The 14,256-nt window shown below is 39.7% G+C and overlaps 1 protein-coding gene across 1 annotated transcript; it reads right to left on the minus strand.

The window, feature by feature from the left end:
* Nucleotides 1–192: 192 nt before the first annotated feature.
* Nucleotides 193–13,743, minus strand: LOC107561682 (serine/threonine-protein kinase PLK4-like). The gene is made up of 16 exons (XM_016246154.1): nt 13,518–13,743; nt 12,715–12,810; nt 12,518–12,613; nt 10,739–10,853; nt 6,120–7,101; nt 5,883–5,968; nt 4,048–4,403; nt 3,778–3,882; nt 2,956–3,058; nt 2,658–2,807; nt 2,432–2,565; nt 2,119–2,213; nt 1,878–2,004; nt 1,623–1,766; nt 963–1,069; nt 193–749 (listed from the first exon to the last, which is right to left on the minus strand). Exons 1-16 carry the CDS (start codon nt 13,545–13,547, stop codon nt 650–652), a joined length of 2,826 nt encoding a protein of 941 aa, XP_016101640.1. The 5' UTR covers nt 13,548–13,743; the 3' UTR covers nt 193–649.
* Nucleotides 13,744–14,256: the final 513 nt, after the last annotated feature.

The raw sequence follows: 14,256 nt of genomic DNA on the forward strand, positions 1-14,256 counted from the left end.
AAAAAAATAAAAGCAAAAAATAAATAAATTCAATACCAAAATGTACTACAAGTGCACATCACAAAATACTTTAAAATGTAAAAAATTTAATACATTGAGCATGAGATTTTTTTTATTTTTTGCATTTCAACATGAAACTAAAAATAAATCTATTTATTAAAAATATATTCTTATCTCTAGATTTTAGGGGTGATAGACTAAAATATACAGTCAACTTTTTTGTGGGATTCATCCATTTATATTTCAATTAGCAGTTTGTCATTATCAGTAACCAGTTGAACAGTATGATAAATCCTGCCCACATGTGCTTTAAATAAACACAGAAGACACAAAAGAGCAATAATACACCAGGCAGCAGATGTTTAATGCTTGTATGTTTGTACAGCTAACATTTCATTGAAGCGCTTAGCAGAACTGATACACAAAATAAAAGGCACCATGCACAAACTAAATACATAAGACAAAAACAGGAAACCCATTATGTACAACATAAAAAATATATAATTTTCATAATCTTTGGGACTATATGTACAAAGGTTTAAAAATGTATTTACAAACACTCAACGCACATTCATGAGAATTTGACAAAACAACAACAACAAGTGCTTCCGTCAGCGATGCACGGGTTTATTTGTGTGTTTAGTGCCCATCAGCGTCTGACAGCAGGGCTGGCGAGGAGGCCCAGGATGGTGGAGAGACAGTGAAGCTTCTCTTTGACCAGCTCTGGTAACTTCTCATTCTCTTTATATCTGAGAGGAAACAAAAAGCATACGAATTCAGAACAGTATCTCTGCCAGCATTCATTCTTAAACACAACATCAAATCAAAAACAGACCTCAATTACAGTCTTTTAAATGTCCTTGGCCTTGTTTTGCAAGTAACAAAATGATATGCAATTGGATTATGACGTTCCATACATTGCAAATGCAGTTTAATATTTGTTTCTTAATAACAAGCTTTACCTGGTGATGTGTCCATCAGGGGAAGTAAAAGTGATGCAAGAGACACCAACTTGGACCATCAGCTGGGATCCATCATTAAACTGAACCCATACCTCACCAGTAGTTAACTAAAAAGGAATTAATTAATAAATAAACACACTTAAATGCTAATACTAATATATATATATATATATATACACACACACACATTCATGCATACATACATACATATACATACAGTATATATACACATATGGGTCATTGACATATAAGGATTTTCGACAGGCCAATTTTAAAATACAAAAAATTATATCTTTTGTAATTGTTCAAACATTAAGAATGCTGTGTACACATAAATTCATAATACAATTTTAAATGAAGTGATTTTAGTGTTTTTTCATCTAGATGAACTGGCCGTAGCCTTAAAAAATGTCATGTGGTGCCATGATTTATATTCAAATTAAATAATTTCCTTATCATGCTTAACATTTTTTTTTAAATGTTCTCAGTAATTAAAGTGTTTAGAAAAAGTATTTGCATTTTGATCATTGTAAATAATGATCTCTTATTTTTGTTCTATAATTTCAGTTGCCTACACATTTATTATTTACACACATTAATTATTATTATAATAAAAATAATAATTAACAAAGAAAAACACTATCTAGTCAAACGGTTTACCTGAGAGGCCCAGCCAATGTTAGGCACAAAAATGGACTTGAGCACCTTTCCCGTGTTAATGGTGCGTTCATCTTTGCCTGAGTGGGGTGAGCTGCCTTTAGCCACACTAGCTGTGGTGAAGTCCGATCCTGCATAGGAAATCATCTAGAGGGAAAGACATAAGTTACTGTTAATGAAACATTTAATTTCAGAGTGGGACACACTCTGCAATACCAAAACTGATGTGCTTTGGGATAATGTGCATGCATGACGTACTGATGGTGTGATGTGGGGTGGCTGGGGCGGACTGAGGCACACCTGAGCCACCTCTGCAGGTGCTGCTGGGCTATACTCAGACGAACACTGAGGCTGAGAAGCCGAAAAGGCTGGATTGGTGGGTCTCCTGATGGAGCATAAGATGGTGAATTCGAGACAAACTTCATGCATGACTTTTAATCTCAACCAATAGGGTGTGGCTGACAGTTTTATAGCTCTGGTGACAGATTTTAAGCCTCACCTGCCGATAGTGATGGGAAAGAATAGAGTGTTCTTTGCGCTTCGCTGCTCCTCAGCAGTGATGGCCGCTTCCAAAGACAGACACATTCGATGCCCCTAAGAACAACAACAAAAAACAAGCTTTGAATCTTGGTTAGCATTATAATAGCTGGAAGAACAATGTAGCAAGCAGTACCACCTGACTTTTGAAAGACCTTATATAAACATGCAAGCACTGAATGTGCATCTATCAAAATGCAGAACGACAATTTTACTCTTAAACATGTCAAGTCGTGCTTTCACAAAGTAGAAAACATGACGCAGTAATGCAGTACCTCCTCAGAGAGCTCCATGTAGAGTCTACACTCAGGACTCAGTCCGCTCAGCCCAATGTCGCCCTTCACTGTATACGATTTCCCATTCTTCTCCACCACACGCACCTGTTCACTCGTCTTATGGGTTTTTGCACCTAAAAGATGAAAAAAAGGTTCCTTAAGCCTAAATCAGCTACAATCAGCACTACACACAGTTCATTCTGCTGAGATCATCTGTGCCGCTCACCATCATAGAAGCACACCTCCAGGTCTGCATTAGGAGTGTTCTCCATCAGCATGCACTTGGCAAATTTTGTGTATAGCGTGACTTTAGGGGTCTTCGATTTCACCAACTGGACAAACTTCGTGGCATACTGATATTTCTTCCAGTATTTTTCTGCAGTAAATGCAAGTAAGTTTAATGCAATGCTTTTCAAATGAATAGAGACAGCTGAGGGAAACGGTGATAACTATTTATATTATAAACACATGACCCTTTCAAAAGCATTATCATCACTTTACTGAAGTATTGTATGGTGCTGTACCTGGTAAGTCCTCATAGCTGCAGATGAGAATGTCTTCAGGAGGTGAGGGTGGGTGGTCTAACACAGGGAAGCCTTTCCCTTCATTGGGCTGGTACACTGTAACCTAAAAACCATTGACAAAAAAACAAAAAAGAGCATGTGATTTAATCCTCATAGCTGCAGATGAGAATGTCTTCAGGTGGTGAGGGGGGGTGGTCTAACACAGGGAAGCCTTTCCCTTCATTGGGCTGGTACACTGTAACCTAAAAACCGTTGACAAAAAAAAAAAAAAAAAAAAAAAGGTGAGTGAAAGATCAAAAAAAGATTCACAAATATGAATCATTTTCTCCACTAATGACAAATAATCAATGTAAAACTATAAATGTCTTTACGGGCACTTTTGATCAATTTAATGCATCTTTGCTGAATAAAAGTAGGAATTTCATTAAAACAAATCTCACTGACCCTAAAAATTTGAACAGTAGTATGTATTCCATTAATTACATTACATGAATTAGTGAGTTTTTAGTCCCTCACCATGGATCCATCACAGGATATCCTAAGTACTTCTTTGACTACTGTAACCTAAAAACCATTGACAAAAAAACAAAAAAGAGCATGTGATTTAGAGATTCACAAATATTAATCATTTTCTCCACTAATGACAAATAATCAATATAACACCTAAATGTCTTTACGGGCACTTTTGATCAATTTAATGCATCTTTGCTGAATAAAAGTAGGAATTTCATTAAAACAAATCTCACTGACCCTAAAAATTTGAACAGTAGTATGTATTCCATTAATTACATTACATGAATTAGAGAGTTTTTAGTCCCTCACCATGGATCCATCACAGGATATCCTAAGTACTTCTTTGACTCTCTCCTGAGCTCCTTGTCCCTTTAGCAGCTCCATACACACCTCTCCAGAATCCAGGATACTGACCTAGAGAGGAAATACACATCTTGTTACATCATGATCTAAATCAGCAATTCTAGCTAATAACTTACAGGTTCTCCCTAGTGCTCTAAACTCAAAGTGAAATGGGCATATGGTTTCACAAGGCAATATAATAATAAGTGGTTATAAGACATTAATGGCTTCACTCACCACAGCGTTTTTGGTCTTTTGTCTAATAGGCTTGAGTCTGACAGCACAGAGTGGTGGGAAGCTCTTCTTAGGGAACACTTTCTCCTTCTTCTCTGTGTTTGCTTTGCCTTTGGAGAGGGGTGGACCCAGAAACTGTGCGTCCGAGTAGCCCTGAGATTCTGACACGTGTCCTGATCCAAACACATCTTCCCTGCAGGGCCCCTGATTGTTGTGAGGAAAAAGGTTTGGTTGCTGCTGAGAGTGAAGGCCGCTGGGTTTGTCACTGCAGGAGGTTTGTGTCCCGACCGGCCCTCGTCCAGAGTGGAAACTGCCACTGCTGCTGTGACTGCTCAGGTCCGCCGGCCTCTTAAATGGTCCTAGAAGTAAAAATGTTTTAAGGTTTAGAAAACTCAATATCTCAATTCCTAAGGCTTTAAAAAAAAATACTAGTCATACTAAATATAATACTATAATACTAAATATTTCCAGATACTGACCTAGAGAGGAAATACACATCTGGTTACATCATGATCTAAATCAGCAATTCTAGCTAATAACTTACAGGTTCTCCCTAGTGCTCTAAACTCAAAGTTAGGGATGCACGATATATCGGCCACCATATCGGTATCGGCCCATATCGGCTCATTTTTTCTGTTATCGGTATCGGCCTGATAAGAAAATTTGGCCGATATCTTAAAGCCCATAAATAATGCATTATTTCCTTCAGAGACACTTCAGATGCGCGCTGTTCGTTTTATTTATCGGCCAACATATCGGTTATCGGCTTTCAAAAATAAAGAATAATTGGTTATCGGTATCGGCCAAAATTTTCATATCGGTGCATCCCTACTCAAAGTGAAATGGGCATATGGTTTCACAAGGCAATATAATAATAAGTGGTTATAAGACATTAATGGCTTCACTCACCACAGCGTTTTTGGTCTTTTGTCTAATAGGCTTGAGTCTGACAGCACAGAGTGGTGGGAAGCTCTTCTTAGGGAACACTTTCTCCTTCTTCTCTGTGTAGGCTTTGCCTTTGGAGAGGGGTGGACCCAGAAAATGTGCGTCCGAGTAGCCCTGAGATTCTGACACGTGTCCTGATCCAAACACATCTTCCCTGCAGGGCCCCTGATTGTTGTGAGGAAAAAGGTTTGGTTGCTGCTGAGAGTGAAGGCCGCTGGGTTTGTCACTGCAGGAGGTTTGTGTCCCGACCGGCCCTCGTCCAGAGTGGAAACTGCCACTGCTGCTGTGACTGCTCAGGTCCGCCGGCCTCTTAAATGGTCCTAGAAGTAAAAATGTTTTAAGGTTTAGAAAACTCAATATCTCAATTCCTAAGGCTTTAAAAAAAAAAAGTCATACTAAATATTTCCAAAGGTCTGAAATAAAAGAATTCTGTTTTCTTTAAAAATTTATTTTAAGTAATTTTTTAATGGTTAAATGGTTTTAGTTTCAATTAACTATAATAACCCTGGTCGTGTGGAGCTCCGTAGGTTTGGAACGACACAAGAGTAAATGGCAGAATGTGCATTTTTCCTGAAATATTCCTTAAACTCTGAATTGTGATGGGAATTTTACCATCGCATCAATTCCTAAGGCTTTAAAAAAAAATACTAGTCATACTAAATATAATACTATAATACTAAATATTTCCAAAGGTCTGAAATAAAAGAATTCTGTTTTCTTTAAAAATTTATTTTAAGTAATTTTTTAATGGTTAAATGGTTTTAGTTTCAATTAACTATAATAACCCTGGTCGTGTGGAGCTCCGTAGGTTTGGAACGACACAAGAGTAAATGGCAGAATGTGCATTTTTCCTGAAATATTCCTTAAACTCTGAATTGTGATGGGAATTTTACCATCGCAGCTGAACCAGGCCTGTGTTTGAGAATCAGGCATTTGTGTCCTCATTGAATGGGTGGATGTAGAGAAAGATGATCCCAGACTGAGAAAGAGGGGAGGGGGAAAGAAACAAAGCACTAATTACAAAAAATACATCGTAATAATGCTGAAATGCAAATATGTCAACAGCGCTCAATGCATTATTAAACTTTTTAAAAAAAAGTCATTTTTGATAGAAACACACCGCCTCTTACTTTGCAGGCTGTTTTACAGGTGGAGAAGGTAGGCGCCCTTGCTCAGAGTAGCCATGGGGCATATTTCTGTAACTGGAGGTTGATGAAAATACTCGTCCAGACCCTGGAAGCATCTCTTCAGAGTGGCATCTCTCCAGCTCCGCCTCCTGTGGAGTGTTGCTAAACCCAGCACCAGATCGATCTGATGAGTGAGCCCGTCTCAAGTAGCGAGAATGAGGCCTTCTGCTGTCAGCACCCATGGGAACTTTACCTATACCCATCCTTGATAAATCATCTTGTAAATTTGGCTGCCAATCTCGCCCGCTCTTAAAACTGGAGCTGGTGGAATGATGGGAGTGGCTGGGGATTGGCACCATGCGATTGGGTAAAGGCTGACCAATCACCTGCCTTGTTTCCCTCTGTAGCCGGCTGCTGCTGCTGCTATTGGTGGCATTGGAGGCTGTGGATATGGTGGCTATGCCGCTGTCTATGGACCCTCCGTCACTGCTCCCAGAGTCTTTGCTTGCAGTGGGCCTGGTATGAGTCATAAAGGGGTGGTCCAGCACAGCGGAGAGACTGGGCCTGAGGGCCGGGTTCTTTTGCAAGAGCTGCTGAATCAGGTCCTGAGCTTCTGCTGAAATGTGAGTGGGCATCTGATATTCTCCCAGAACCACCTTATTGAGGGTATGTTTGACAGTGTCTGTGTCAAAGGGAGGTCTGCTCGTGAGGAAGGCGTAAAACATACAGCCCAGGGACCAAACGTCCGACTCCAGGCCGTGAGCGCTGCGTGTAGCCACCTCAGGTGAAATGTAGTTTGGTGTCCCACACATGGTGAAGTGCTTCTCACTGGGAAGCTTGAGCTGCGTTGCCAAACCAAAGTCTGCAATTTTAATATTCATGCTGGTGGTGAGCAGGAGGTTGGACAAGGTCAGGTCCCTGTGCATGATCCCATGAGTGTGGAGGTACAGCATTCCCTTCAGAGTCTGATGCATGAAGTGCCTTGCTGTTGATAAACAAAATAAAAACAAAAACTGAAAACAGTGTTTAAAGGCAAGATACAGTAATATTTTGGGCTGTTGTGACAAAGCTTACAGCTTTTTTTTTTTTTTGAGATTGAGATTATTGCAGGGTTTCTGCAGGATTTTTAAACTCAAATTTAAGACTTTTAAAGACCTTTTTAAGAGAGTGGCATCTCTCCAGCTCCGCCTCCTGTGGAGTGTTGCTAAACCCAGCACCAGATCGATCTGATGAGTGAGCCCGTCTCAAGTAGCGAGAATGAGGCCTTCTGCTGTCAGCACCCATGGGAACTTTACCTATACCCATCCTTGATAAATCATCTTGTAAATTTGGCTGCCAATCTCGCCCGCTCTTAAAACTGGAGCTGGTGGAATGATGGGAGTGGCTGGGGATTGGCACCATGCGATTGGGTAAAGGCTGACCAATCACCTGCCTTGTTTCCCTCTGTAGCCGGCTGCTGCTGCTGCTATTGGTGGCATTGGAGGCTGTGGATATGGTGGCTATGCCGCTGTCTATGGACCCTCCGTCACTGCTCCCAGAGTCTTTGCTTGCAGTGGGCCTGGTATGAGTCATAAAGGGGTGGTCCAGCACAGCGGAGAGACTGGGCCTGAGGGCCGGGTTCTTTTGCAAGAGCTGCTGAATCAGGTCCTGAGCTTCTGCTGAAATGTGAGTGGGCATCTGATATTCTCCCAGAACCACCTTATTGAGGGTATGTTTGACAGTGTCTGTGTCAAAGGGTGGTCTGCTCGTGAGGAAGGCGTAAAACATACAGCCCAGGGACCAAACGTCCGACTCCAGGCCGTGAGCGCTGCGTGTAGCCACCTCAGGTGAAATGTAGTTTGGTGTCCCACACATGGTGAAGTGCTTCTCACTGGGAAGCTTGAGCTGCGTTGCCAAACCAAAGTCTGCAATTTTAATATTCATGCTGGTGGTGAGCAGGAGGTTGGACAAGGTCAGGTCCCTGTGCATGATCCCATGAGTGTGGAGGTACAGCATTCCCTTCAGAGTCTGATGCATGAAGTGCCTTGCTGTTGATAAACAAAATAAAAACAAAAACTGAAAACAGTGTTTAAAGGCAAGATACAGTAATATTTTGGGCTGTTGTGACAAAGCTTACAGCTTTTTTTTTTTTTTGAGATTGAGATTATTGCAGGGTTTCTGCAGGATTTTTAAGCTCAAATTTAAGACTTTTAAAGACCTTTTTAAGACCTGCACAAATACCATACGTACCATATGAACAAGGTAGGGCGATGTCTATAGTAACATATTAAACTGTAAATTTATTGTAAAATGCATGATTTACAGTTCCGATACAAGTTTAAAAAAGTCGTGGGAAGTCGTGGCCTAATTAGAGATTAGAGGTTAATAGAGGTTAGAGAGTTGGACTCATAACCCAAAGGTTGTGGGTTCGAGTCTCGTACCGGCAGGAATTGTAGGTGGGGGGAGTGAATGTACAGCGCTCTCTCCCACCTTCAATACCACGACTGAGATGCCCTTGAGCAAGGCACCGAACCCCCAACTGCTCCCCGGGCGCCGCAGCATAAATGGCTGCCCACTGCTCCGGGTGTGTGTTCACGGTTTGTGTGTGTGCACTTTGGATGGGTAAATGCAGAGCACTAATTCAGAGTATGGGTCACCATACTTGGCCACATGTCACGTCACTCACAGTCACGTCACTTAAAAAAAAAAAAAAATTTTAATATTCATGCTGGTGGTGAGCAGGAGGTTGGACAAGGTCAGGTCCCTGTGCATGATCCCATGAGTGTGGAGGTACAGCATTCCCTTCAGAGTCTGATGCATGAAGTGCCTTGCTGTTGATAAACAAAATAAAAACAAAAACTGAAAACAGTGTTTAAAGGCAAGATACAGTAATATTTTGGGCTGTTGTGACAAAGCTTACAGCTTTTTTTTTTTTTTGAGATTGAGATTATTGCAGGGTTTCTGCAGGATTTTTAAACTCAAATTTAAGACTTTTAAAGACCTTTTTAAGACCTGCACAAATACCATACGTACCATATGAACAAGGTAGGGCGATGTCTATAGTAACATATTAAACTGTAAATTTATTGTAAAATGCATGATTTACAGTTCCGATACAAGTTTTAAAAAGTCGTGGGAAGTCGTGGCCTAATGGTTAGAGAGTTGGACTCATAACCCAAAGGTTGTGGGTTCGAGTCTCGTACCGGCAGGAATTGTAGGTGGGGGGAGTGAATGTACAGCGCTCTCTCCCACCTTCAATACCACGACTGAGATGCCCTTGAGCAAGGCACCGAACCCCCAACTGCTCCCCGGGCGCCGCAGCATAAATGGCTGCCCACTGCTCCGGGTGTGTGTTCACGGTTTGTGTGTGTGCACTTTGGATGGGTAAATGCAGAGCACTAATTCAGAGTATGGGTCACCATACTTGGCCACATGTCACGTCACTCACAGTCACGTCACTTAAAAAAAAAAAAACACACACACATTTCAGCCTTTAAACCATTTTTAATAAAATGGATGAGTCAAAACACACACATTTCAGCCTTTAAACCTGTGTCACCATAAATTGAGCAGGAATGGATGAGTCAAAAGTATTAATTATTATATTAATTTAAACAATTATTATCAATAGAGTATTGTATTCATTAAATAACACAAATACATTTTACTGTTTAGATTTTTATAATGCATTATCTTCTTATCGATCCACCAGTTCACATTTACAGCTCTGAATGTTTGCAGGGTAAAAACATGGGTCAATTTTCACATTGATCCGAACAAAAACAACCCCAATACTGTGTTCCTGCTATACCAGAGGCTGCAGTTTCTACTAGGGCCCTATTTTTTGTGACGGCGCCATCTAGCCAATTCTAATAGCTCATTTTAATGTAATAGCTGGCGTGAACTTGAGTGTGTGAGGCGATGTCAGCAATCTCCATTTAGCCTTAGCTGTGCAAAACAGTTCACTGTGCTGCTGGATTTTGTAAACTAGTATTTGTAATCAAATTATTTTACATTTATTAATGTACTAATAAACACACTAATTTGTACCGCAATTGTTTTACCATTTATTACACTTTGTTAAGTGGGTCAGACATCAGACGTGAAGTGCTGCGGCTAATGAACAAGTCTCGCAAAGAAATGCGGTCCTGAAACTGCAGCCTCAGGTATTGCAGGAATACCCTACTCCAATAAAACAGGCTTATTGAAAACGCACATTCATTCTCTGCCAGCAGGAGGCACTTTTGGAACGGCAGAAATAAAGCGGTTTCCCCTGTAACAGCAGAACACAAAGCCGCTTGTATTCAATGAAAACATCGCCTTTTCAAGTTTAATCGTCACATTAAGTCATATCGCAATTCTGGTCTTTCCATCCCCAAATTTAAGACCTCCTGAAATCATAATTAAGACTTTCTTGTACAATTTAAGACTTTTTATGGCCTAAAAATTGATACAACAAAATTTAAGACTTTTTAAGACCCCGCGGAAACCGTTTTGTTATTCTAAAACTGTATGTTCCTCAATTAAAAAAAAAATTCTTGACTTTTAGCATTTTGATTTATATTAGATTTGGATTATTTTAACATATATTAATGATTGTTTGTTTACTCAAGTAAGTGAGGGCATAAAAGTGAAGAACTTACCCTCTTCCTCTGTAAAAGGTTTTTTCCTCTCCTTCAGGTAGCGGCTCATTTCCCCATTGTGACACATCTCCAGAACCAGGTACACATAATTACTGTCCTCAAAGTAATTGTACAGCTTGTAAATAAGAAAATAAAGAGGATTAGTCAATAGCTACCTTTTGAAAGAAAGTCATTCAGAATAGCAGATTCCTTCAAACATCGCAAAATGCATAATATGCACAACAATGTCATATTCCACAAATGCAGCATAAAATTTAATTAACCAGGAAGGTCCCATTGAGATACAGTTTCTCTTCTACAAGGGAGTCCTGATCAAGATAGGCAGCAGAAAATAAAAATATTATGCACTTGCTGGTTCTTTCTTCAGTCCATATCTATATGACAGTATTGCAGTGCTGCTAGTAAGAAACATAAATGCAAAAATCTGAATCCTACTCATTACTTTACATTTTAAAATTATCAAATCATTTGTAATATCTTACATGATTTTATATTTTCATGTCTGTTAAAGCAATCTGGTTTCCACTATTCTTGTCCCGTGAATTTCGTACTTTCAGTTATTTTTTACTGGATCATGTTTAAAAAAGAAATTATCAAAAATGTCAATCTTTTTCATTTAATAGATTAGTGTCCTAATGTCTTCAATAATATCCCCACAAAGACTAATACTGTTCTAACCCACTAGTTCTTAAAGTATTAAAATGGCTAAAACAACAACAAATCGAAACATTACAAATGTTTTATTATTTCTTATTATTATTCACCCCCATTTTTTTCTTTGAAGAACCAGGGTTCCCACTGTCTTGAAAAACATTGAAAATCATTTTAAATTGTGATTTCTAGAACTGGAAAAGGCAAATTAATTACATTTTATGACTCTTTTTTTTTAAGAATAAATATACATTTTCTAGTCATGCCAAGCCCTAAAACATTTCATTAGCTAGAAATAGTAAAAAAAAAATATTATAATAATAATAAAATAAAAATAACTTTATTCTTTATGAAACTATTTATGTGGAAAATGGGGCCTTGCAGTCAAAAAGACTGAAAAGCACTGCTGTAGCCAATGAAATATCATAAGCAAACACTATAAACATTTCTGGATTCAGTATTTGCTGAGACATTTTAGGATTTTAAAGGGGTCATATGATGCGATGACAATCTGGCGTTTCTGAATCAGCTACTGTTTTGTTATTAGTTTAAGTATTTGCTATTGACTGTTCAAATGCGGAGTTTTGCGCATCGTGTGTGTTCAAATGCAGAGTTTTGCACATCGTGTGTGTGTGTGTGTGTGTGTGTGTGTGCGCGAGCGAGAGAGAGAGAGCGGTGTGTGTGTGTGTGTGTGCGAGCGCGTGAGCGAGAGAGAGAGACGAGTGCTTGCGGTGTTCGGCCAATCACAATGCACTTGGTCAGCTGGCCAATCAGAGCAGACTGCGCTTGTCGGAAGGAGGGACTTTGTAGAAAACTAAGCGTTTGAGAGAGGCGGGGCATAGAGGACCTACAATAATGTACAGTATTTGAAAAATAATGTGTTTTTTTTTTTACATTAAAGCATGTCAACATATTCTGTTACACCAAATACACAAAATAATGATCTTTAAAAAAGCATCATATGACCCCTTTAATGACCAGTATAGTCCTATGCAATTCTTTTTCTACATTTAAAAGTAAAATAAACTGTCAAAAAAAACAGATTCAGATTCATTGGACACTAACATGAGCATCAGTTGTACAGCACCAGTACGTCTGGTGGGTCTGTGATCAGGGTTTTAGACTCACCTCAAGAACCGACGGATGTTTTAACCGACACTGAATCTCCACCTCATTAATGACTCTCTGCACCATGCCAGCTTTGTGCATGGCCTTCTTGTCAATCTGCAAATACACATGGGGCACCGTGAACGGTTTTGAACAGATGCTGTACAGCCACAACCCTGGCACCATGGTTAATTAAACAGCACAAAGTAGGTTCTTACCATTTTGATTGCCACCTCCAAGCCTGTGTTTACAGATTTTGCTCTGTACACGCATGCAAAAGAGCCTTTACCCAACAAGGTGAGAACCTGGAAGTCCTAAAGCATAAAAAGGGATTATTTGCATTAGATTCCAGTAGATCAAATAAGATCATTTCAGGAGCTCGATCTTGCCCCTTTGAGAGTTTCTTCGCCCCTAATCCTCAGAATTAAATCTCCTACCTCGATTGTAAGAGCCACAGATGATGCCAAAATTCTGTCCTCATGTGGATCTTTTGATTTCGTAGTCAAATTGAGCAGGAATGAATTAACCACTTCCAACATGTTTCATGCAGTGTTTCGATCACGGATTAAACGACACAAAAGCAGCCCGTTGCACACTGTCTGCACCCTTTGTTGACGCATCACTAGTTACCTGCATCTGTTCATCACTCTCGCGCTCTCCTCCCGCGACTCTACCTGACTCTGACGCTACCCATAGTCGCCTAGCAACCGTCTCCATGCTCCTAATTCCCAAAACACTTTTGCTGCACTGAAATATACCGCAGAAGGCTGAACAGAAGGCGAGGTCCGGACGGTAGTTTAACCGGCTGTCAGTATGATTTAACGTAACGTTACTGCTTACATTTTGTGAACTGAAGTTTCGTCTTTGTTTAACATCACGTTTCCCAAACATAAAGCAAGCTTGAGTAAATACGTACAAGGGCTTATTTTAGCTGTTTTGGGAACTTGAAATATACATACAACCTAATAATAGAATTAAATAGTCTGTCGGGCTGCATGGCTCTCGAGCTAACGCTGCTTACCTCAATTTTGTCACCGATTGAGACACTCATTTTCACTTCATAACCTCTTCAGTCCGACGATTCGCTAATTCTATCCAAGATATCCTTATTTTTCCGTAGACGTGAGATGTTTTGACTTGAGCATGATGTATACAAATGCATTTAGTCTGTATATTTGTATTCCCCTCCAAAATGTTTGTCTTTCCTCCATTTTGAAAAAGTCCGCCCGTTAGAACGCGTAATGACGTAACCGACGTCGCTGCGCAAACTGACCAATCAGTGATCAGATCACAGTATGACACGGAACAAGTCTTACTTACTACGCTGATATCACGTTTACTGTTTATTTCAAGAATAATTCACATTTAAAGTGATATGGTCTTGTTTATCATTGCAACACTGGCGTCACTATAATTAATAACATAACAGTTCCTGTCAAGGCAGGGATTCGCAAACCGTTTTGTCAGACTGAAATTAAATATTTCAATAATTTAGCAGCACAGTCACATATGCATGGTTCTTTGAAGTCAGTTGGGAAAGTTTAGGAAACCCCGTGTTAAGTTATCCATTTAAAAATGTTTTGTGATTCATCGATTTCTTAAATTAATATAATGTATTTGAATGAAAAATTACACTGGATCTCCCCTATTACCTGCCTGTATTTACAAAATAAATAAAAGTCCTTTAAGTATGGAGACAGATCAGCCTCAAAAAGAACACATTTGCAAAACAAAATTCCCGATCATGGAACACTGCACAG

Source organism: Sinocyclocheilus grahami, unplaced genomic scaffold (assembly GCF_001515645.1).
Source record: "Sinocyclocheilus grahami isolate Dianchi unplaced genomic scaffold, SAMN03320097.WGS_v1.1 scaffold787.1, whole genome shotgun sequence".
In the NCBI taxonomy this organism is placed as follows: domain Eukaryota; kingdom Metazoa; phylum Chordata; class Actinopteri; order Cypriniformes; family Cyprinidae; genus Sinocyclocheilus; species Sinocyclocheilus grahami.